General features: G+C 41.5%; 1 protein-coding gene across 1 annotated transcript in view; it reads right to left on the reverse strand.

Moving 5' to 3' along the window:
• AHI1 (Abelson helper integration site 1) overlaps positions 1-26,094 on the reverse strand; it is a 559,431-nt gene that overhangs the window by 458,864 nt on the left and 74,473 nt on the right. Inside the window, 1 exon segment of the mRNA XM_029596614.1 lies at positions 2,528-2,651. Coding sequence (XP_029452474.1) covers positions 2,528-2,651 — 124 coding nt within the window.

Consider the following 26,094-nt stretch of genomic DNA (forward strand, 5'->3'; position numbering starts at 1 on the left):
TGGTCACCCTCCAGTTCTCATGTTCTTAAGCCTCCCTTGTCTTGCAGTCTTGTCAAAGATGCCAGCAGCACACTCACAGAAAGTACTTCTCAAGTGTGGGCAGCTGAAATCTTCAGCAGCAGTTTCAAAGAATTGCTGCAGTTACTTAAGTTGCTATTGAAGTAACACTAAATTTTGTCAGAGATGGAGCTTGGGACAGGAAGACAGAATGAAAATGAATGGGAAAAAGTATGTGACTCTTAAGGGAGAGCAAGAACTGGGAGAGAAGTGTTCTGACATCCTCTAGTAGACTGGCAAGTCTATTATACCGCAGTATACTGACTGATAGAATAAAACCATGAGAAAATCAATGACATGCCCTATCAACAGTTCAAAGAAACAAAATCATTAATAAAGCAAATGAATAGGCAAAGGTGATATTTGGGTTATGTAGAGTATTTTTGATAGTAAACAGGAGTCACTATCTCAAAATCCAAATGTTGACAGTTCTAATCACAGTAAAGCCCAAGTATAAAGAAAAATGAAAAGCTAGTATTAAAATGTCTATGCCCAATTTGCTAATAGCCAAAACAATGACATAATTTAAACATACTCTGGTCAGATATAGACAGCAAGGGTGGGAGGGGGCAGAATGTTGGTTTGGACATGGAGACATATTCTAATCTATTTGGAATAGCAGAGTTCTAAAAATGGTGCAGGACAAAAAGGTGATTTCCACAGTGTGATGATAAGGCTGCTTTATGCTCCCAACGAGAGGTGGCAGGGTCAACCAGCATGGAGCAGCAGTAGGACTTTGGAGTACACTAGGCTAGTGGTTCTCAACAGGTGTGTCGCAAGGTCACGGAAAGTGTGTCATAGACCTAGCAGAAGGCTGCCCTTTCCTCATCAATCTGGGCAGGAGTTGGCGGATTTCTCCTTATTGGGTATGACAGGAAGCTGCTCTTGCTTCCTTCTCCTCTTTCTGGCCCAGTGGGAGGTTATTCTCTTCTCTTTCACCCAGATCAGAGCGAGATATCACCAACTCCTGTTCATATGGGCCCGGCCGGACACCAACTTTATTGTCCTCTGCCTGGCCTGGCAGTGAAGCTGCTGATGCTCTCATGGGGCCTGGACATGAAAACAGGAGCATGAGGGAGAGAGGTGCGTGCTCTACAGATCCACTGCTGACTTCCACTGCCTCATCATCTTCCTCTCCTCAATGCTTCTTGTCCTCATCTGCTGCTGGTAAAGCGGGAGGGAGACTCTGGATTGGACTGAAGGCTTATGCTGGCTGGGTGCCAGGAGTCTGCTGGGTAGGAAGGGGTGGGGGGAAGGAGGTTGGGGTTGCTGGGCAGAGAGGAGAGATGGAAGTGAAGGGAGAGATGGAAGTGTGGGGCCTACAGGGTTGGGGAGAGGGAAGGGCAGCGAGAGGTGAGCAGGGGAGAAAAGTGGCACAGGTAAGAGAATGCAAAGGTGGGGATGTCAGAAATGTTGGACAGGGCTATGAACAGGTGAAGGGACGATTGAGTAGTTGGAAAAAGTGAGGGGAGATGGGAGCATAGAGGAGAGTGACGGGGTACAAGAGCCATAATATGTCAGTTTTGAGAAGAGGCATTTCTTCTATCTTTGAACTATGCTTAGTGTAGGAGGAAATGTATTTCTGTTTCTAGTTCTCCAGTTTTGCACTGCATGCAGGAAGTCTTCTTGGGGTTTCCATTCCAGTTTTTGTTTCTGCATTTGTAATTAGTGGTATTTTATTCTATATTAGGTGGCTGTATGTGACTGAGATGAGGTACTTTACTAGCAAGTAGGGATTTGTATCAGTCCTATTTGTTGTATTTTCTCAATATGATATTGCAGTGGTGGTGACCTGCTGCCTTTCAATGTGTAGGGCTATTGCTGTTTCATTTCTTGGAGTTTTGCTTCAGCACGGCAAGTTTGATAAACATGTACAGAGTGGGGTCTGTTTGTTTTTTCCCAGGTTTTGTATCATTTTACAATGCACCTGATCAGAATCAGAATATCTTGTTTGTATGGTGAGTTGTACAGGGAAATGTCTTAGTTCTGCTCTGCGCTCGCTGGTAGGAAGTGGGAGATTCCTGTGGATGCAGAGTGTGTGTTTATATTTACTCCCATGATGGTCATGTGCTCAGTGTGTCACGCATGTGAGCATCATCTCTCAGGTGTGTCCTGATAGAAAAAAGGTTGAGAACTACTGCTCTAGCCTATAAATAGGAGCAGGGGTGATAGCAAGTTACCTAGTATGTGCAGTAGGCTCATTTGGTTGCACTCCCTAGGTTAAAGGAAAAAAGGATAAGGAGAAATCTCCTACAGGTGATCAGGCCTGAACAACTGACAGCTGTGAGATATCGGTAGATAGAGCAACGTAGACCGCAGCAGAATGGATGGGCCCAATAGCACTGATATGTCAACACTTGCTATGCAATGCTAGGATGTTACAATTCAAGTAGTGAAAATAATCAGAGCAAAGTATGATTATGTAAACACTATTATTATTAAGGTTACTTTTGTTGCTGCGTTTACTGACCTGACAGTGCCGTCAGAGGATGAAGTAAGAAGCTGCCGATCATCTTTTGACCAACAAAGATCATACACAATATTAAGGTGACCATGAAGCTCTCTTAGATAACGTCCAGAAGGAATATCATACACTAACAAAAAAGGAATAAAAAGAAAAACTATTTTAAAGCATTAATTGATATGTCAGAGATGGAAACAAACAAAAATAAAGCAAAAGGTGCTCAGCAGAGGTAGTGTTCTCCATGGACAGCCACACAAGCAGGTGATGTCACCTGACACTGCCAAGACAGAAGCTCTTTCTGATCACGTACGGGTGTGCCTGCACATCCATTGTCACACAAGTCTCCTTTGGCTTTGACCTTCAAATGCTAAGGGGAGAAGAGCAGGACTGTTGGCTGATTTGTCCTGCTGTCTATGGAGAACACCTGTTACAGATTAGCAACTTTGCTTGCTTCATGAACAAGCAAGAACAAGTATCAGCCATGCAAGTGGGAACTCCCAAGCTGAGGGATGTATGAAAATATTATGCTTATATTTGACCCCAGTATTATACCAGAGGCTGAAGGAAAGAGTTGAAGTAATCAAATAAATAAGCTCTTGAAAACTATTTGTCCACAATTGCTGTCTTGACATGAAGCATGTTCTAGGTGGTATTAGAACATAAGAAATTCCCATGCTGGGTCGAGACCAAACCAGACCACAAGAATCTGGCAATTACCCAAACACTAAGAAGATCCCATGCTACTGATGCAATTAATAGCAGTGGCTATTCCCTAAGTCAACTTGATTAATAACAGTTAAAGGACTTCTCCTCCAAGAACTTATCCAAACCTTTTTTGAACCCAGCTACACTAACTGCACTAACCACATCCTCTGGTAACAAATTCCAGAGCTTTATTATGCATTGAGTGAAAAAGAATTTTCTCCGATTAGTCTTAAATGTGCTACTTGCTAACCTCATGGAATGCCCCCTAGTCCTTCTATTATTCGAAAGTGTAAATAACCGAGTCACATCTACTCGTTCAAGACCTCTCATGATCTTAAAGACCTCTATCATATCCCCCCTCAGCCGTCTCTTCTAAAAGCTGAACAGCCCTAACCTCTTCAGCCTTTCTGTTCCATCCCCTTTATTATTTTGGTTGCCCTTCTCTGTACCTTCTCCATGGAAACTATTTTTTTTTTGAGATGTGGCGACCAGAATTGTACACAGTATTCAAGGTGCGGTTTCACCATGGAGCAATAGAGAGGCATTATGACATTTTCCGTTTTATTAACCATTCCCTTCCTAATAATTCCTAACATTCTGTTTGCTTTTTTGACTGCTGCAGCACACTGAGCCGACAATTTTAAAGTATTATCCACTATGATGCCTAGATCTTTTTCCTGGGTGGTAGGCTCCTAATATGGAACCTAACATCATGTAACTACAGCAAGGGTTATTTTTCCCTATATGCAACACCTTGCACTTGTCCACATTAAATTTCATCTACCATTTGGATACCCAATCTTCCAGTCTTGCAAGGTCCTCCTGTAATATATCACAATCTGCTTGTGATTTAACTACTCTGAATAATTTAGTATCATCCGCAAATTTGATAACCTCACTCGTCATATTTCTTTCTAGATCATTTATATATATATTTAAAAACACTGGTCCAAGTACAAATCCCTGAGGCACTCCACTGTTTACCCTTTTCCACTGAGAAAATTGACCATTTAATCCTACTCTCTGTTTCCTGTTTTTTAACCAGTTTGTAATCCACAAAAGGACATCGCCTCCTATCCCATGACTCTTTAGTTTTCTTAGAAGCTTCTCATGAGGGACTTTGTCAAACACCTTCTGAAAATCCAAATATACTACATCTACAGGTTCACCTTTATCCACATGTTTATTAACCCCTTCAAAAAAATGAAGCAGATTTGTTAGGCAAGACTTCCCTTGGGTAAATCCATGTTGACTGTGTTCCATTAAACCATGTCTTTCTATATGCTCTACGATTTTGATCTTGAGAATAGCTTCCCACTATTTTTCCCAGCACTGAAGTCAGGCTCACTGGTCTATAGTTACCCGGATTGCCCCTGGAGCCTTTTTTAAATATTGGGGTTACATTGGCCACCCTCCAGTCTTCAGGTACAATGGAAGATTTTAATGATAGGTTACAAATTTTAACTAATAGATCATAAATTTCATTTTTTAGTTCCTTCAGTACCCTAGGATGCATACCATCCGGTCCAGGTGATTTGCTACTCATCAGTTTGTTAATCTGGCCTACTACATCTTCCAGATTCACAGTAATTTCATTCAGTTCGTCTGACTCATCACCCATGAAAACCATCTCTGGAACTGGTATCTCCCCAACATCCTCATTAGTAAACATGGAAGCAAAGAATTAATTTAGTCTTTCTGCAATGGCCTCATCTACACTAAGAGCCCTCTTAACCCATCTGTCATCTAATGGTCCAACAGACTCCCTCACAGGTTGCTTGCTTCAGATATATTTTAAAAAGTTTTTATTATGAGTTTTTGCCTCTATGCCAACTTTATTTCAAATTCTCTCTTCGCCTGTCTTATCAATGTTTTACACTTGACAATACTTATGTTTTATCCTATTTTCTTCAGATGGATCCTTCTTCTAATTTTTGAAGGATTTGTTTTGGCTAAAATAGCCTCTTTCACCTAACCTTTTAACCATGACGGTAATCGTTTTGCCTTGCTTCCATCTTTCTTATTGTGTGGAATACATATGGACTGCGCCTCTAGGATTGTACTTGTAAACAATGTCCATGCCTGTTGAACACTTAACCTTTGCAGTTGCACCTTTCAGTTTTTTTCTATTTTCCCCATTTTATCAAAGTTTCCCTTTTGAAAGTTTAGTATTAGAGCTGCAGATTTACTACTGTCCCACTTCCAGTTATTAGTTTAAATTTGATCATGTTATGATCACTGTTGCAAGTGGCCCCACCACCGTTACCTCCCTCACCAAATCATGTGTTCCACTAAGAATTAAATCTAAAATAGCTCCCTTTCTTGTTGGTTCCTGAACCAATTGCTCCATGAAGCAGTCATTTATTATATCCAGGAACTTTGTGTCTCTAGCAAGTACTGATGTTACATTTACCCAGTTAATATTGGGGTAATTGAAATCTCCCATTATTATTGCACTGCCAAATTGGTTAGTTTCCCTGATTTCTCTTAGCATTTCATCATCTGCCTGACCATTTTGTCCAGGTGGACAGTAGTATACTCCTATCACTATACTCTTACCCAACACACATGGGATTTCTATCCATATAGATTCTACTGAGCATTTAGTCTCTTGTATGATCTTTATCCTGTTGGACTCTACACCCTTCCAGACATAAAGTGCCACACCCCCACCGAGTTGATCCTCCCTATTGAGCAGTAAAGATATGGATGGAAGACCAAGTGCCAGTCTTGCATATATTTTCTATGGAGGCAAAACCAATATATGCTAAGGAAGCAGCTTTAGCCCTGACTTGAGGTTTTTACTTTATCTTGGAGTTGAAGTCCTGATTAATTATAGCAGGAGGAGATACAATTAGATATTCAAGTTGAAAGAGTTCTCTTGGAAACTGAAGAACCCCAATTGTCTGGGTTGAAAGCATCAAAAAGTTGTGAAGACTTTCTGTAAAAGTTAAAAACCAAATGTTGGCAAGAGACTAGATTTAAATTAAATTAAGAAATAGCTTTTGGTAGACATACAGGATGAACTGTCAAAACTATTCTATTATGAGCCAAGATGGCGGCTTGAGGAGAAATGCTACTTGTGATCTCCGGGATTAGTTTTGATTACATTTCCTTCTTACCATTTGCATGGATAAGTATAAGGAGTCGACTAGGAAGAAATCCTTAGCGGACCCTATAACTCCCCAGTGCCATCAGACTTCTATCCCAGAGCCTGTGGCAGCTTTACCTCTCATCGTAAATATCCATTGCTGGTTCAGAGTTGGGAATAGCTGATTGGCTGGATTTAGAAACATCTCTTAAGCCTTGGATGTTGATGTGCACTGCAATCTCTGGCTCACAATGAGGTTTTTAGTGCAGCAATAGTGTGTCTAATCTGGATGGAGCATTAACATAGTAACATAGTAATGATAGCAGATAAAGACCAAAATGGTCCATCCAGTCTACCCAGCAAGCTTCCCAAGGTAGTAACTGCCGCTCTGTGCAGGTTACCCCCATGTTTCTCTTAAGGATAGTAACTCCCGCTCCAGCCAGTTTAGCTTTTTTATTTATTCCCATCCTCTAGCCTTTTAGGGATCCACAGTGTTTATCCCATGCCCCTTTGAAATCATTCATAGTTTTAGAAATGGCAGCTGGGGAAGCGCCAATTCCGGATCTACAAGAAGAGACAGGCCTCACAGATTTTGCTGCCGCATCTAGAGACAGGCAGCGAGGGAGTCGTGGATGCAGCCCTATCAGTTCCTGCAGCTGAGAAATAGTGAAAAACATTTTTAGAATCTATTGAGGGGACCTGAAGATGTTGGGCTGGCTTAGGAGGCAACTTTTGACATTGGGATTAGCCAAATAGTGAACCAGTTTTGTAGTAAGTACATAAGTTGGACATTAATATATCTATCTATAATATATCGGGCTTGGTGTCCGTCAGTGCTCGCTATATCGGGCTGCATGTTTCCCAGCCTGCCGATAGATGGCGCAGGCGGCTGAAACAGGCCACAGGTAGGAAGGACAGCGGCCATCGCGGGAGAGGCAGAATATAGTAGAGGAGTCCCCGGCATGCCGCGAACGGAGCACGTCCCGCGGCACACGCTCCGTTCGCTGCGAGGAGGAAGGCCAGGCGCGCCGTTCGCGTGAAAAGAAAAGGCCCCCAAGTGTCGCGATGGGTGCGCCCGGGCCTTCATCTTCGCTGCGAATGGAGCATGTGCTGCGGGACGCGCTCCGTTCGCGGCATGCCGGGGTCTCAGCTACTATTTTCTGCTGAAGGCCCCCGTGTGTTGCGAACGGCGCGCCAGGCCTTCATCTTCGCCGCGAATGGCGGATCCCGCGGCATGCCGGTGAGAGATAATGTTTGTCGGGGAGGGTGAGAGAGAGCAGGAGGTAAGAGAGGGTGGGTGGGGGATGCTTGAGTGTGGGTTTCAGAGAGAGGGAGCTATATGAAGGGAGGGGGATGCTGGTGAGAGAATGTGTGTGAGAGAGAGGAGAGGGGGTGTGGAGGAGTGCGAGATACAGCTTTGGTTGGTAAGAGGGGGAGTGCATGGGATGCTTGAGTGTGGGTTTCAGAGAGGGAGCCTATATGAGGGGATGGTTGTGTGAGCCAGAGAGTGAGGAAGCCTGTATGAGGGTGTGTATGTGGAAGGGACACTTACAGTGAATTTCTAGGGAAATTCTGCTCAAAACAAGAGCAAATGTGCCAATAAAAAGGCTCGCCGCCTGGGTGTAGAACGGGTATCGTTGCTAGTATATTATATTTATTTTATTTATTTATTAAGGCTTTTATATACCGACTTTCTTGATACAAATCAAATCAATTCGGTTTACAATGAACTAAGCAGAGTATACAATTAACCAATCAACAAGAGATACGGAGCATACAGTTACATTATAACAATAAGGATATATATGTTTTATTTTTTATCATTAGTTTTTTCCTCTCTGTTTTTAAGAGTACAATATTTGTGTTTTTATTTACACAACAATTTTAACCCCTTATTTTTGTTCTTACCTTTTTTTTATTATTATTATTTACCGCCTTTCTCTCCCTCCAGGACTTTAGGTTGCTCACCCTTGTGGCACAAATTGTGCCCCTCGGGTGGGTTCCAGGGGCGTGCCACCTTGCCACGGTAATTTGGCTTGACTTGTCCAGGTAAGATAGGCTAGTGCTTATTACTTTTTCTGTTTTATTTTTAAACATTTTAGTTTTTAATTAATATTTAGTTTTTATATCTTGCTTTTGTGCGTTTATTGATTTGGATGGTTTTTCCTTTTTCTTTTTTATGAACATTAGGTACTTTTGTATCATTTGATCAAGAACATAATTCTCCTCCTCTCCTTTTTGGGTTTAAAGTATATTTGCCTCTAATATCTGTTACATTTGATTGTTTGATAGTACCCCCCTTTTGTTTGGGATGTCTGGTGTTGCTTGTTTCTTTCTTATTAATATGATAATTTGTATCCTGACTTGTTTTATAGGTACCTTTACAGTGTAGCAGCACTATTTATGGATCAATTGTATATTAATCCCTGAGGCAGGCAATACGCCAAAACACAATTGTGTCGGGTTGTATATTATTTGTCTCTATGTTTTATGTTTTTAATTTCAATAAATGCTCAGCTGTTTTTCTTTAAAGTTTTGTCTCATAGCTTTGATTTAGGTTTGACAGTGCCCTTGCACTTATTGTTTGCTTATTTATATATTATATAATTTTTGTGTGTACCAATCTATTGTTACTTTGATACGGCCCAATATTCAGTGATGGCCAGACAAGTAACTTAGCCAGATATGACTAATTCAGTTAAGTTCCAATGTATTTTCAGTGGCACGGCAAAGCCGCTGAATATATATGTCTATGTGCGCACTTAACAGTAACTTTTAAACAGACTTGCAGGCGCACATGTGTTTTCTAGCTCGCGCCAAGGAATGCAGTTATTTTATAACATACGCGCATATATGGGATAAACTTGGCTGAACGTGAGCTCGTGTGTGCAGTTTTAAGGAGGTGTGCACCTATGCGAGCAAATGCCGCTTCTACTTTGTAATTGGGGGAGGGGGGTTTTAGTAGACATGCATGCAGACACAATTACCAGTTTTCCCAGTTCGCCAAGGTAATGGATAGGACTTCCCAACTCCCCTGGTTAAACAGCCTCCCTTTTACCCTGTTAATCCTCTTTACTTTTCTGGTTTTCTGATTTACAAGCCATCCTCCATAGCAGAAGTAAAGTTACGCGGAAGGGAACCCTGGCACACGCTTGTGCACGCAAGTATTTATGTACTGGTTTTGTTGAGAAATTCAGGAACGCCCAGTATGTCTGAAAAAAGAATACAATGACAACCAAGTAGCCATCTTGTGGTGCAAAGGCTACACACCTCTGCCCAGGAAGAAGTCTGTCCCCTTGTTGAATGAGCCCAAATTAAATTGGGAGCCCTACACCCCTTAAGCTTATATGTGGAAGCAATGGCGGCCCTAATCCACCGAGCAATCATGTCCTTGGAGGCTGCTTCACCCTTCCACAGCCTCCCAAAGAGCACAAGTAATCAGTCCTCCTAAATGAGTTAGAAACTTCAAGATACCAGAGGAGAATTCAGCACATGTCCAAATACCGCAAAAACCTATTTTCACCCTGACACTCAGACCTCAAGAAAGTCAGAAGGGTAACAAGCTGATTCAGGTGAAATGGCAAAAAAAAACCTTGAGCAGGAAAGAGGGCACTGGCTGAAAGGACACAAAATCGGAGCTAATCAGAAAAGGATCCCTACAAGACCAGGCTTGCATGTCAGAAACACGCCACACCGAGCAAACAGCCCCAATTAAACTGCCTTAAGAGATTGATCCCGGAAGGAGAATATGCTTCAGTGGCTCAAAGAGGGGGGAATCGACCTGGTCCATCAGCTGGTTGGAAACCAGGGCCATTCGGTTGGAATGTTTCCACTTTCTGTCAATGATTCAAGGAAAAGCAGTCACTGGGCAGCACCAGGAGTCCAGGGGTTTCAGAGATAAATCTTCTTTTTCCCCACAGACAGCCAAGCAAGTAACTCCTCTCCCTGAAGAGACTGCCTAAGTAAAGGCCTAAAGCTCTGCTGCCTTAATCAGACCATTCCTTTTTCTTTTATTTGGACCTGAGCTCAAAGAAGCAGGATAGAGGAAAAGGGAGAAAGAAGAGGCAGAAGGAGAAACCAGGGGAATTCTTCAAGGAAGCCAAAGGCAATAAAAGAAAAAATAAGCTGAAGAATGTTCTCTCCTTTACTCTTGTTTCTCCTTTCTTTTTTTTTTCAGGAGAACCTCCCCTCCCCTCCTCGGGTTCTACCAAGCCCCTACTGGGACTGGGAATCCCTGATCCCAGGTTTGCAATGACTGGTGCACCAGGGCCAGACCTGAAATAGCTTTCCAAAAACAAATCCCTGCTATACCACCAGTTCGTCTTATCTTCTACTGGAGGCAGAGAATACTGGATTTTTCCCGGGCTGCACTAGACATTGTGGCAGATGTCACTGGCTCTGCCTCCATTTGCTGGTAGAGGGACACAACCCACCTGTTGGAACTGGATTGGTGTAGCAGGACAAAATGGAAGGAAAACAATTGTGCCGAAGGGGGATCAACTCTGCACAGATAAAGAAACATATGCTCTTCTGCATTGAGTAACCAGACTTTACATCACTGCCTTTACTGATCTGAGACTTCTGATTTTTCAAAATATTTTGATTTTTTGAAAATTTTGTGCCTTTTTTGATTTTTCAAACTTTCTGACTCATAGGGAACAACAGTATATTTACATCTGGAATACATGCATACCTGAAGGATTGGAAGTCGAATGGTTTATTTTTAATTAAGCTAGGTCTGCTATGAGGTTGATATTATGAGGGTAGGAGGGCTTGCAGGCTACTTTGAATATCTATGATTGGTCTGTTCATGTTTATAAGGGTGGGAGGAGATATGACGTATGTGTCAATATTTTTAAGGTTATAAGGAGTGAGACGCCGGTCTGAGCTCAGGAAGTAATATTGATTGCTATTATTATATCGCCTTGTATTTTAGCTAAAAGAAGACCCTTACAGTGCTTTTGTTTGACTCAGTCTCCATAAGATACTCCTGATGCAGGCATTAAGATGCCAAAATGCTGCAGTGTTGGGTGTTTTTTCTGGGACACAATAGAATCATGGCGGATCATTCAGAGAGAATGATGATGGAAGAACAGCTTTGTTAAACAATGGTTTTCCACAATTTTTTGACGAAAGAGACAAGTAATTTTTATTTCATACAAAAATATTTTAAAAATGTAAAGACTTAAAAAATTGAAAGGTGAATGCTGTGAGTGATTAAAACCTGGTGATGATACAGCCTATTTCACGAGAGTTGATAACTTGAGCCTTGCACCAACTACCAAAAGTCAGTGTCTATTAAATCTCTCACCACATGACACCAGCTTGAGTTAATTCGTGCAACTGAAATTAGAAAGGGGTGATTTTTTGATATACTGTCACTATTCTTTGATGTCGAGTTGTCATTTTTGAACAGGTGACAGGCTTATTTTGATTTGTTAAAGGATCTAGTGCCTTTTTTGATTTAGCCAATGACCTCTGCGCTGAAGAATATTTCACCTTAACTGTTGAGGTGGAAGCTTGAGAAGATTTTAAAACAAACTTCAACGTATAATCTTTTGACTTTATAGCTCTTGGTGTCACAGAAGGACCGAAACACTGGATTCATCAGTTAAGCTAATCCGAGAGTCATTTTAGAACAACAGGGACAACTTTTGAACTCTGGTTTGCTGTCTGCCATCTTGAAGAGGAGTGATACTAAATCAAATTCAATATTGACAAAATATTTTGTTTTTTAGGACACTCAATCATAAAATTATAAGAAAAGGAAAACCCAAGGGAAAAACAGCTATGAGCAGCTATAGTTTTAGAGAGCTCAACCCCTTCCTTTAGCAGAGGTGAAAGCGGGAACACCCACACATGCTCAGAAAAACCTTCTTGAGTTTTCCAAGCTCTGAAAGAGCATTTCCGTCTTGGCACCACTGAATAACATTGTCCACTTGTGGCTAATATTTGTCTTGCTTGTCTACGGAGAAAGTTGCATCATTTATTTTCTGATTCATTGTTTTTAATAAGTAGAGCTTCAGTGGTACAAATACAGTGCAATAGTTGATACATTTCTCTCATAACATTTAAGTATCTCCTTTCAATCCTGTCTCCTCTCTTTCTTCCTGAAATTTTTTTTTTATCCCAGCTGTGTTACACTGTAGTGTAGTCTTTTTTTAAATTTATTAACAAAGTCCAAAAACAGATTCCATACCATTTCAACAAGACCTACTGATTTCTTCATTCATTGTTTAGAGATCACATTAGGCATAACAACAATGAGAAGATTTGTTTCTCATGCATGTACATCCTCCAAACCAGAACACTGTGGTCTACGATCAAACTGATTTTTCACTCATTCAAAACTGTGTCTTCCACTTCAGCACTCACCCCCAACTCAAATGCCTTAGGAAAATGTTCTAGTATGATCACAAGGCCTACAGACATTTCAAAGTGTAACGGTCACCCCATTGAGACTAGCACATATTAACCCTGTGAATCAGCAACCTTCTGAGAGCAGGAGAAGTTAAACCTCTGTCTGTCATGTCTTCCCACCTGCAAAAGAAGCACCATAACAATAATAAGAAACAATGGGTTTCTATAAGAAACAATGGGTTTCTTATAGAAATCTAATCCCTACCTGCTTTTTCTGAATATTACAAGAATTGACTTTTCTTTACTGGACTATATATCCCCTTGATATTCCATGCATTGATGTAATCTCCATCATTCTTTAAGTTGTATTTATTATTTATTTTATTGATTTGTATTCTGCCTTTCAGTCACTTTAAAGCAGATTACATTCAGGTACAGGAGGTAAAGAAGGCACATATAGGAGAAAGATCTTAAGGAACATACCCTATCGATATAGGAATATCAAATTACCCGCTCTTGCCCCCAATTTCACCTCACTTTTAGAAATGAGCATTGGCAGGATCTTTCTTCTCACCACCTCCAACAAGGAACCACCTAAGCCAGGATAGAAGAAACTATAGCCTGCGGTATCCTTTCATTTGGTTCCTCATTTCTTAAATCTGCAGTCTTACTTTGGAGTTTTGAAATTCAGACATCACGCCACTAACTACAGAGCTTCACTGGCTCCCAGTAAGAGCCAAAGTAGCATTTAAGTTTCTTTGTTTAACATTCAGGGCAGTGTTCAGAAGTGTTCCTGCATATTTAAGTAATTTACTAGTCCCTTAACAACCAAGTAGAACCTTGTTGTGTGGGGTGGAGCCTGTGTGCATGTGTGGGGGGAACCTGTGTGCGAGTATGTTTACATGTGTCTGTGTGTGTGTGCACATGTGTGTGGGAGCTTGAGAGTGAAGAATAAGCTGAGCAGATAACCAAGAATTCCCAGATGCCTCTGCTGTACTATGGCTGTCAGAGGTGAATGAACTTTGAGTGCTTTTCTGAGCATGACTTGCAGAAAATCTCTGAGACAGATTTGCTGGCAACAACAGGAAAGAGGCCTATTTAATGGCAACATTTACTTCACAATACAGAGAAACTGGGTCCAGGATGCAATCTTTTGTCTTGCAGATGTATGGTTTCAATGGACAGAAACCAATTTGAAAAGGAGATCCTGTGAGGTGACAGTTTTAATTAAACCCTGGTGCCAAGAAATGGAATTCAAGCCTAGCTCCTATTCAAGACCCAGACTGCGATTTGTTTACACAACAAAAGAACAAAAGAAGAACCGAAGAATACATTGCATCAAAGCCAGAGTGATACAGGAACTTGTATGATGGGAGGATGGTTCAGGAAAGACTAGTAAATGAATGATTTTTACAACTGAATGGAGGATGACCTCACAGGCATTTCCTATACATGATAGATTGTCATGACAACAGCATAAGGTATTTTTTGTAAGGAAATCTTTGGGCAGTTACGTCATTCATTCTGGAAGCTTCGGGAATGTTGTATTTTGATTATATAAGTCAGGGCAGGTCAGAGATTCACTGAGATGCAAGTTATTACAGATAGAGGGCAGTTATATTGCATCTCCCAGAACACTTGTCTTGGACTTTCTTATAAACAGCTGAATAAATTATATTTTAAAATCTTTTTCTGAATCGAAGTGTTCTGATTGCCCTGTCCCTGTGTACACAAAATTATGTACATTTTGGCGACCGTGAAGGGACATTAATAGCTGTTGTTATTATAATTATTAGCCGTAGTGCTCCGTGTGGTGGACACACTCGCACTAGGTTCTTGGGTATTTTATCCAAAGATATTGAGTTTCCCAGGTCCGACTGGAGGTTATCCCGGAGCATAATTGAGTTCAGAGAAGAAGCTTGCTGGTTCCAGGTAAACACCAAAAGTAGTTACTTTTCAAACAAGACGTCTGTAAGTATTAAGATTTTTATTATCTGTATTTTTTGCGTGTTTGTGTGCACATGTATTGTGATTGTATGTTTCATTTTATTCAGGTATTTTGTTTCAGTTAGGTATTTTGTTCTCTCTTTCTTTTCTGATTTTTTTTTCCCCTTCAGTCCTTGTGACTGCCTTAAAAATAAAAAAAAATAAAAAAAAAAATAAAGTAATAAGGAAACAAATCTTTATATTCTATAATTGATTTCTGATAAATGGTCTGACGATAACTCAGGCTTTTGAGTTTAACATTATCGGAAGTTCAATTCTTTCCTATCTTCTGAAAGTTGTATATTAAAATTTGCAGACTTTAGAACAGGAGAAGGAAAGGGGTATAAGCTATATATTTTTTGCACTAGTGTGGGTTAAGTAGATTGTGGTATAGGGTTGCCATCTAGTGGACAATATGAAAACTCCGTTAGAATCAGTTATTCAGGCTAATCCTCTTAATAGTAAAGACATTACAGACTTTCACCGTAAGTGGATGAAGCCATCTAAAGCATCATCAGATTTCATGTGGCCACCAACAGGCTCATTACAATCTTCTGTGCTGTTACAATTGCTTAAATATATTAGAGATTCAAAGAAAGGGAAATCGTTAGATAAGCATTTGCAGGTATTTGATTTATGGTATAGGCAGAGAGATTCAGTTATTACAGACACTGAGGGGACTCAGAAACCTCCAGCGTATGCACCTGAGAATCCCATGCTCCATGCCTCTAGTTATTCAGGATTATACCCAGCATTGCCACAGTTTAATTTGGGGCATTTTCCAGTATATACTATGCCTAAAGACTTAGGACCTGTCAATCCACAAGATGTAGCCCCAGGATATAAACCATTGCAGTTAGATCCTCTCCCAGTGACTCCATTATCAGTTATTGATAATTCAGGAGAGGGTATGTCTGGGCAATCTCAGTTCCCCAGTGCTGTTGCTTCTGTTTGGCCAGAGGTGGTAGCTAAGCCAGAAATGGTTTCCCCAGCTTCTGCATTAGAGAAAGCACCGGTGGTAGTGCAGCCAGGAGAGGAATCTGTCCCTCCTCAGGTAGAATTACAGGACAGATGGCAGGAGATAACTTGCATTTTAAAGGGGTTAATGCATCCATCTAACACTGTGCAACCAGGTTTAACTGTAGATGAGTTAAGAAAAAGGTTTGGAGAAGTACTTACTCTTCCAATATCTGAGAGCATAGAACCTATAGGGGACAGTGCTATAAGTATGACAGGAGAGGATAAAAGCGTAAGGGAAAAGGGTAAGATAAAATCAATTAAGATAGGAAATTATTTTCCTAGACAACAGCTACCCCGAAAATGTAAGACGCAGGGCTGTGTAATTACACACGAAGGGAAGGATGAAGAGACAGCTTGTAGAGATGAAAAAGGGGATCTGGTTATGATAGTTCAGAGTGGGTGTAAACAGACACCAAAAGAAATAGTGGCTGAGAAAGAAGCTAGTAGATATTATGTGGATTTATGGGTGGATAGGTTATCTAGATGGACTGAGGACAGGAGAGGAGATATGTCTCCGTATCCAAAACAGGGTTCTTTATCTTCTAGAGATATGAATGTAGCTCGTCAGTGTATTAGAGGTCCTTATGGGGATCCTGAGTGGGATGATCAATATATGAATGATGGTTTAATGGTATGGGAGAAATATGAAAAGCAAGCAGGGGCTGAAGCTGCACAGTATCCCCTGTTGTTAGGGCGACCTAATGAAAGAGGGCAGGTTCTCCCTCGTTATACACCATGGCAATTTACTGATCTGACTAATTTAATCCTGCAATTGCCGCCGCTAACTAAGGGTGCAGGGGCATGGATTCGTGATTTTGAAAAATTAACTAGTGGATTGACATTAGCCATTGGAGATATAAAAGCATTATTAGCTAGAATGCCTGGAATTGATGTAGATGCATTGTTTAGACAGGCTAGAATGAGGGAAATTACATTAGCTAATTCAGATTATGATGGTAATCCTTTTAATCATTTTCGTCAGAATGTCTGGGAAGCTTTAAGGCAAAACTTCCCTACACAAAGAGATTTATCAACTCTTATGTCACGTGTATGGGATGGGATAACTGATATCAGACTGCATGTGCAAACAATGCAGGAAGACTGGTTTAGGCAGATGGAACAGCCATTTGATCAGCTCGGAATGTTACCTCTGTTTTTCCAAGCTTTAAGGAAAACTTTACCAAAAAGTCTCCAACAAAAATTAGATCTTGTAGTCAGTTTAGACAGTAAATTATGGCCAGAAATGTTTCGTACTATCTGCCATTATGGGGATTTGTACATTAGGGAGAAAAATAAGGGCACGGATGATTTGACTAAAATTCAAACTAAGTTATGCTCTCTTCAGATTGAACAGCTGAAAAAACAAAAAGAGGAAGAGACAAATAAGGTGATAGGGACAGAAGGAGTTAAAGCATGTTCAGATAAAGAAGTTGTGTCAGAAATACAACCGGGACAGGATGGGTGTAATGTAGGTTGCCCCCAGAATTTCCCACAGAATCATTCCCAGAATCAATTAATAGGTGCTGTGATTACAGCTAGAGGAAATAACATCCGTGGTAGAGGGATGTTGCGAGGCAGAAGAGGGATAGGTGGAAGAGGAATGTATGGGAGTCCATCACAAGGAGTTGGGTTTGGACCTGATAGAAGACCAGGTATAGATTGCTGGTTCTGTGGTAAATTTGGGCATTATGCATATGAATGTAGAGCCAATCCAGATAATAACAGTACTGGTAATAGAGGGAGACAAGGAGGATTCCCTCATTGGGATCCTGCAAATGAGATTCAGAGATATAGAGCAGGAAATGGGTATAATCAATGACTTTTAGGGGTGGTGCAAATTAGGGCAGGAACAGCAGATCCCATGTTGACAATACATATAAATAAACAACCGTATACTTTTTTATTGGATTCAGGAGCAACTAAATCTGTGATCACCAGACTTCCTGAGGGAGTTGCATTGTCAGATGAAACTATCTGTACAATAGGATTTAATGGACAGGATAAGTTAGTACAGAGAACGGAAAAAACTAGGGTGCAGTTAGAAGGAAAAGAAGTGATGAGTCAGTTTTTGTATGCTCCAGAATGTCCAGTAAATTTACTAGGAAGGGATTTGTTACAAGCCTTGGAAATAGAACTCTCATTTGCACCAAAATCCTCAGCACTACATTTTGCAAGACAGTTTGTTAATATAACACACAGAAAGGACCAATTTCCTAATGTGCCTGAGACAGTGTGGGCAACTGAGAATGATCCGTATGGTAAAGTGAAGAGTATAGATTCTGTGGAAATACAATTAAAGGCAGGTTATACAGGCCCTAAGCGTAGTCAGTATCCTTTATCTAGAGAAGCACAAGACGGAATCAAGCCAGAAATTGCATCTCTTTTGAAACATGGGATAATAGAGTCTAGTGGTTCACCATTTAATACCCCGTTGTTCCCAATTTTGAAACCTTCAGGGAAATGGAGATTAGTGCAAGATTTACGTGCACTTAATGAAATGGTAGTGGTAGAATATCCTAATGTTACGAATCCAGCTACTATTTTACAAACTGAGCCATTAGGAAAGTGGTACACTGTTTTAGATTTGGCGAATGCATATTATTGTGTGCCTCTTGCTTGGCAAAGTAGGGAGTTAACTGCTTTCCAATATGATAAGCAGAGTTATCAGTGGGCTAGATTACCGCAAGGGTATGTAGAAAGTCTGTCTATTTTTTCTAAAATTTTGTCTAAAGATCTTCAGGCAGTATGTACTCAACTACCAGTGGGTGTGTCGCTGATCCAGTATGTGGATGATTTATTATTATCAGCACCTACACGGTCTGCATGCATGACAGCAACTGAAATGCTTTTGCAGACATTAGCCAAGGCGGGATATAAAGTAAATTCAGACAAAGCACAAATCTGTCAGTTACAAGTTTCATTTCTAGGATTGAATCTAGGAATTGAGGGAAAGAGTATTGGTTGTGCACTGCATGAACAAGTGTCAGAATTGGCAGTTCCTCAAACAGTGAAACAGTTAAGAGGTTTATTAGGTTTGTTAAACTTTTGTAGATTGTGGATTCCAGCTTTTAGTACCAAAAGTAAGTCATTGAGAAGACATCTTAAAGGCAGCCCAGCTAGTGAAGATACATTGATTTTAACTGAACAAGATTTGGAAATATTGCAGGAACTTTGTGTTGTGCTTTGAATGTTTTAAATCTGATGTTATATGAAGTTCATTGGCCGCTACATAATAGTTCTAATACAATGTATTTGAATTTGTCTCAAAGTATATGGGCTCCAAATTTACAAAGCCTTTGTTCGCAATTTGTGACCAGATGTCCAATATGTGCTACTGCGAATCCCTGTAGAGGTGCAGTGACCCCTAGTGGACATATTCCAAAACCACAGGGACCTTATTTAGAATGGCATTGTGATTATACTGATATGATCCAATCCTGTTCTGGCTATCGATATTTACTGATGTGTGTATGTCCATACACTCAATGGCTGGAAGCCATACCCTGTAAAGCAGAAACAGGTACTTGTATGGCAAAAGCTTTGCTGACCCACATAATACCCAGATTTGGGGTACCAGTGACAATTGTGACAGATAATGGATCACATTTTAGAAATGAATTAATGCATGCAATAACATCAGATCTGAATATCAAATGCCGTCATGTATCTGTATATAGACCTACATCTAATGGTTTGGTAGAGAGAATGAATGGAATTCTTAAAACAAAGTTAAGACAACTGATGTTGGCTTATGAGCAAAATTGGCTCACAGCTTTACCTGCTGCACTGATGGCAATCAGAATGAGCCCAGTGAGATCTATAGGACTCACGCCTTTTGAGCTATGTATGGGTAGAGCTATGAATTTACCTCAACAAGTTGAGTATCAGAAACATGCTAAGGTACCAGATAACCTGTTTGTTTTTCTTAAAAATTTGCAGGTTGCAAGCCAACACATACAGGCTGCCAGAGCTAAGCAATCCAAAGTGTTAGAACCTTCGAGGGTGTATGCAGTAGGAGATCTAGTCTATCGCCGCAACTTTACCCACAGAACTTGGAAAGATCCGGTGTATACTGGACCATACAGAATAACAACATTAACTCCTACAGCGGCTTGTTTAGATGCTGACACTACTTTTACTCATTTAATTGATTTGAGATTGTGCCCCAGCACAGAAGCTACTTGATGAGACTTTATTTTTAAATCTACTTTTGCAGCCTCATGGGCTTGAACTGACTTTATTTTATTTTAAAGGATTCTTAGGAGTATTTTAAGGACTGTTTTGTTCTTTAAAGGACTAATCTATGACCAACTGAAGTATTATTTAGTAGATTTATATTTTAATTAGAAGGTTACTAAGTTAGCTAATCATTATTTTTGTTTTCTTTATTAGTGATAGATTTTAGAAATCATGTATCTATGTGTTTTTTATTTACTTTGCTCTATTTCTTACTCTTTTACTATTATTTCCCCTGACCTTTTGCTTAATTTCTCTTTACCTACACATATACCTTTTTCTACCAATATGTGGTATCAATTGATGTATAAACATGCTATTACATCATACCCCAACACTCCTTGTAGTGCGTGTTCTCAACATTTTCATACCACTAAAATGGCAGGTTTTGTTCTGACAATACCACTATCTCTTTCAAATGTTTCTTGCTACTATCATGCTCTTGCCTGTCCAGTTGCTGGAACGCAAGCACAAGTTTCTTCCCTTATTTCTTCTGTTACTTCTTGTTTTTATGGTAATCAGACTTTTGGACCTCCTTATTCTATTCCTCCTGCTGCTAATGCTAATCAATATACTAAATTTGGTTTTTCCCCTTCTACAATGCTTTCCTTGTGGAATGCATCTGTTATTAATGAGACTTCCCCTTTGTGTCCTCAGCATTTACTTCGTCAGCTTAGTTACCTTACTTATTCTTGTAGAGAGAAAGAAAAATGGACTATATGTGGAACTTCGGATACTCCTACATTATGGGGCGGATTTTCAGAGCCCTGCTCGCGTAAATCCGCCCAAAACCGGGCGGATTTACGCGAGCAGGGCCCTGCGCGCCGGGAAGCCTATTTTACATAGGCCTCCCGGCGCGCGCAGAGCCCCGGGACTCGCGTACGTCCCGGGGTTCTCGGAGGGGGGCGTGTCGGGGGGCGGGGCCGGAGCGTGCGGCGTTGCGGGGGCGTGTCGGCAGCGTTTTGGGGGCGGGTACGGGGCGTGGCCACGGCCCGGGGGCGTGGCCGCGCCCTCCGTACCCGCCCCCAGGTCGCGGCCCGGCGCGCAGCAGGCCCGCTGGCGCGCGGGGATTTACGTCTCCCTCTGGGAGGCGTAAATCCCCCGACAAAGGTAAGGGGGGGGTGTAGACAGGGCCGGGTGGGTGGGTTAGGTAGGGGAAGGGAGGGTAAGGTGAGGGGAGGGCAAAGGAAAGTTCCCTCCGAGGCCGCTCCGATTTCGGAGCGGCCTTGGAGGGAACGGGGGGAGGCAGCGCGGCTCGGCGCGCGCAGGCTATACAAAATCGATAGCCTTGCGCGCGCCGATCCAGGATTTTAGTGGATACGCGCGCCTCCGCGCGTATCTACTAAAATCCAGCGTACTTTTGCTTGAGTCTGATGCGCAAGCAAAAGTAGGCTGTTCGCGCGCCTCTTAAAATCTACCCCTATGTGTTTCTGCTATTCCTATACGACCTTCAATGACTTGTACTTTTACTCATTTTGCTTCTGTTATTAATACATGGCCACCTCCTTTTTCAGGCCCTTTATTTCATACTGCGATTACCCACTTTCCTTTTTGTTTTTCACAAAATGGTACTGGACCTTTTCTAGGTATTTCTTCTTGTGATACTGTCTATTATGCTATATATTTAGAATTTGGTTCACAGCCTCTCATGGATGTTTTCTGGCAGTGTGGTATTTCTGTCTATCAGTTTCTTCCATTTCGATGGCGTGGTACTTGTGCTATGGTGACTTTAGCTGCCCCTGTATTTATTTCGCCTCTTTCTTTATTTTCACCCTCTGTATTTTCTAAACGGGTACGTCGTTCTGCTTATCTTACTCCAACTGATGTCCCTGATGAATTTAAACTGTTTAGTAGAACTGAATTGTTCTTTGCTTCATGGCTGACACCTGGTGTTCAAGCTGCTGCAAATGCTAAGTGGATTCAGACTATTCGTTATCAGTTTATGCAGTTTGTTAATTTGACTACTGCAGGTCTAAATGCTATCAATACTGAGCTCAGAGCAACTGCAATTACTGCTCAGCAAAATAGGTTAGCTTTGGATTCCGTCCTTGCATCGAAAGGAGGGGTTTGTGTTATCATTGGTACTGCGTGTTGTACCTATATTCCTACAGCAGCTTATGAACATAATATGTCCTATGTTTTCCAACACCTTCGAAATCTATCGCATGTTATGTATACACAAGGTGGTATAAATCCTGATACGGATTCATGGTTAGATTCTATATTTTCTTGGCTTCCTTCAATTGCTTGGTTACGTAAGTTACTATTTTCTGTATTTGCTATCTTCTGTATACTGATTTTTGGCTGTTGTTGCTTCCAATGTTCTTTTTCACTTTTATCACATATTCGTTCTCGTTGTTCCCTATTACACATACCTACTTCTATCCCTGGTTCTCAATATGAGACAGTTCTTCTTGCAGAGACGCATCTTTTATAAACAATGTAACATGATAGGTATTTTCTTTTTGAATAATTTTTAGGTCTTGCTTTGGTTATATTAGTATATGATGCATTATTATATGATGTGTAGTATGCAGACTAATTTCTAGTAGGAACAACTCACTCTCCTTATACTATTAGTTTAAGTATAGTATTTTCTTCTTATGCAATGCAAAGTTTAAGTGTAAGACTATCATTATGAAAGTATGATATTTGTATTTTAACTATAGAACTGGAGAATTATTCTTGTAATTCAATTTGAATGGTATTGTTTGATTAACGAGTGAATGCTTGTGGGAGCATCCTTCATATTAATTGGGAATCTAGAGGGACATACACCTATGCACTACACCTGATAAATACCAAGGTTAGGGGTTAGTATACACTTTTAAGTTCCTCTGTCATGGCTTAGCATCGAAGACTGGTTGATGTGACACCTGTCCATTAAAGGTGTCCCATAGAGGGAAATGAAGAATAAGCTGAGCAGATAACCAAGAATTCCCAGATGCCTCTGCTGTACTATGGCTGTCAGAGGTGAATGAACTTTGAGTGCTTTTCTGAGCATGACTTGCAGAAAATCTCTGAGACAGATTTGCTGGCAACAACAGGAAAGAGGCCTATTTAATGGCAACATTTACTTCACAATACAGAGAAACTGGGTCCAGGATGCAATCTTTTGTCTTGCAGATGTATGGTTTCAATGGACAGAAACCAATTTGAAAAGGAGATCCTGTGAGGTGACAGTTTTAATTAAACCCTGGTGCCAAGAAATGGAATTCAAGCCTAGCTCCTATTCAAGACCCAGACTGCGATTTGTTTACACAACAAAAGAACAAAAGAAGAACCGAAGAATACATTGCATCAAAGCCAGAGTGATACAGGAACTTGTATGATGGGAGGATGGTTCAGGAAAGACTAGTAAATGAATGATTTTTACAACTGAATGGAGGATGACCTCACAGGCATTTCCTATACATGATAGATTGTCATGACAACAGCATAAGGTATTTTTTGTAAGGAAATCTTTGGGCAGTTACGTCATTCATTCTGGAAGCTTCGGGAATGTTGTATTTTGATTATATAAGTCAGGGCAGGTCAGAGATTCACTGAGATGCAAGTTATTACAGATAGAGGGCAGTTATATTGCATCTCCCAGAACACTTGTCTTGGACTTTCTTATAAACAGCTGAATAAATTATATTTTAAAATCTTTTTCTGAATCGAAGTGTTCTGATTGCCCTGTCCCTGTGTACACAAAATTATGTACAAGAGACAGGGTTTTGCAGAGTATATTAGCGAAAAGTATCTTGCATTGGTCAGGTTGTGTGGTTCGCTATTGATGTACATTTTCAAAACCAAACAAAAGTGGAAAAGATAAATATTCTTTTAATGTATTAACAAATTGAAAGAGCGTGAGCGTGTGTGTGTGCAAGAAAGAGTCTATATGTCTGTGTGTGGGTGCCTGAGAGATAGGACTTTGCAAACAGCGCACACTGGGGCGGATTTTAAATGCCCGGCGCGCGTAAATCCAGCCGGATTTACGCGTGGACCCCAGCACGCCTATTTTGCATAGGCCGCCGGCGCGCGCAGAGCCCCGGGACACGCATAAGTCCCGGGGCTTTGTAAAAGGGGCGTGGCCGGCGTGACGCAGCGTTTCGGGGGCGGCGGCGCGGGCGTGGTTTTGGCCCGGGGTGTTCCGGGGGCGTGGCCGCGGCCTCCGGACCAGCCCCCAGGCCGAAACCACGCCCGCGCCGCCGCCCCCGAAACGCCGCGTCACGCCGGCCACGCCCCGGCCACGCCCCTTTTACAAAGTCCCGGGACTTACGCGCGCCGGCGGCCTATGCAAAATAGGCGCGCTGGCGCGCGAGGGTCCTGCGCTCGTAAATCCGGCTGAATTTACGAGCGCCGGGGATTTAAAATCCGCCCCAGTGTGCGCTGTTTGCAAAGTCCTATCTCTCAGGCACCCACACACAGACATATAGACTCTCTCTTGCACACACACACACACACGAAATCGGAGCGGCCTCGGAGGGAACAGGCAGCGCGCGCTGGGCTCGGCGTGCGCAGGTTGCACAAATGTGCACCCCCTTGCACGCACCGACCCCGGATTTTATAAGATACGCGCGTATCTTATAAAATCCAGCATACTTTTGTTCGCGCCTGGTGCACGAACAAAAGTACGCGATCGCGCAAATTTTTAAAATCTACCCCACTATGCCTTCCACTATTCAGGACGTGACCTGGTGGCCAAAGAAGACAACAGTATGACCGACAAGCTTTTTATAGATAGAGATAATTATTATTGTTCTTTTATCATGTTTTATGTTGATTTTATTTTTTGTATATGATATTGTTTTTAGTTTAGTTGTAATTTGATGCATTTATTGTACACAAGTTTTGATTTTTTTTAGAAAATTGATTTATTAAATAAAATTGCCATTCTGGCCAGCCAATGCTATAGCTCCAAAATCATCAGCAGCTAGGGCTTGTTGTTGCACGCATGTCATAAAATGCGGATACTTTGGGCTTTTGCCAAGGACGTCGGCAGCAGCCAGGAACGGCCCTGGAAACACACTGTGGTACCATCTCTCCCCTAAAGTCCAACTATTCCCGCAACCGCCACTACTTCCCAGTATCCCACATCAAACAGCTGATAGCTACAGGGGCTGTCATGTAAGCTCTGCTGCAGTCTCTCTGTGGCGGTGCTTCCAGGTTCAGGATTTGGACTGTCGCTGATAACTGCAGCCATCATTATCTCACTATGCCAAGTCCCGAAGCAGCTAGTCAGCAACAGAAACCATCAGTATGGCTTCCACTGCAACCTGCTATTGCTGACCCTCACTTCCTTCTCCACAGCCTTCTTTATTAAAAATAAAAACATAAAAGACACACTGCCTGCTCTGTGCCAGAGGTGCCTTGCTGAAAGATCCAGCCAGCTTAAAAGGCACAGCAGCTGGCCCAGCTAAGCCTGAACCTGCCTTGCTGCTACAGTCATGAAGGCTGCTTTTGAGATCTTTGACCACCAATAATAATAATAATAATGTTTTATTTATATTATGCCTTTGGTGATACTTCAAAGCGGATTTCATTCAGCTCCTATAGCTATTTCCCTATTCCTGTGGAAAAAAAAACCTTACCACAAAATTGTTTATAGTGCCACACAATTTGTACAAAAATTGAAGGAAAAGATAAGCTAGGGCTCAAGGTTGGAATCGAGCATGTGTCATTTCAAGTCATTCTATCAAAGCTGAATCAAGAATGCAGTTCAAAAAGGAAAGCCGACATGGCCCGCATTTCACATAAAACTGAACTGAATTCATTAACATTCATCTATGTCTGACGTGACAGACTTGGATGATTGCTGAGAGAGCAGGTAAGTCTTGGCCTTTTTCACATACACATATTTAAAATGAAGATGGAATAAATATCAGCACTTCAGATTTTTTGGATTAAATAAAGTAACTTTGGAGGCTTTTTGACCTATGAATTTTAATTGTTCCATGTTATGCAACAACCTACCCCTTTACAACCCCCCCCCTCCCCAGGTCCCCCAAGGTATCCAATATTCCCCCACACCTTCCCGGACGCCCATCCCCTTCAATAGAAGACTTCCCTAGAATCTAGTGGTCCCCCCATGCTAGGGTGAAGGGGACTTCTAGGCACCAGGGAAGGCGTCTTATGGAAGAAGGAGGGGTCTGGGGGGTCAAGGTTTAGATGTCTTTTTAGTAGACAGGGA

This window comes from Rhinatrema bivittatum, chromosome 3 (assembly GCF_901001135.1).
Source record: "Rhinatrema bivittatum chromosome 3, aRhiBiv1.1, whole genome shotgun sequence".
NCBI lineage: Eukaryota > Metazoa > Chordata > Amphibia > Gymnophiona > Rhinatrematidae > Rhinatrema > Rhinatrema bivittatum.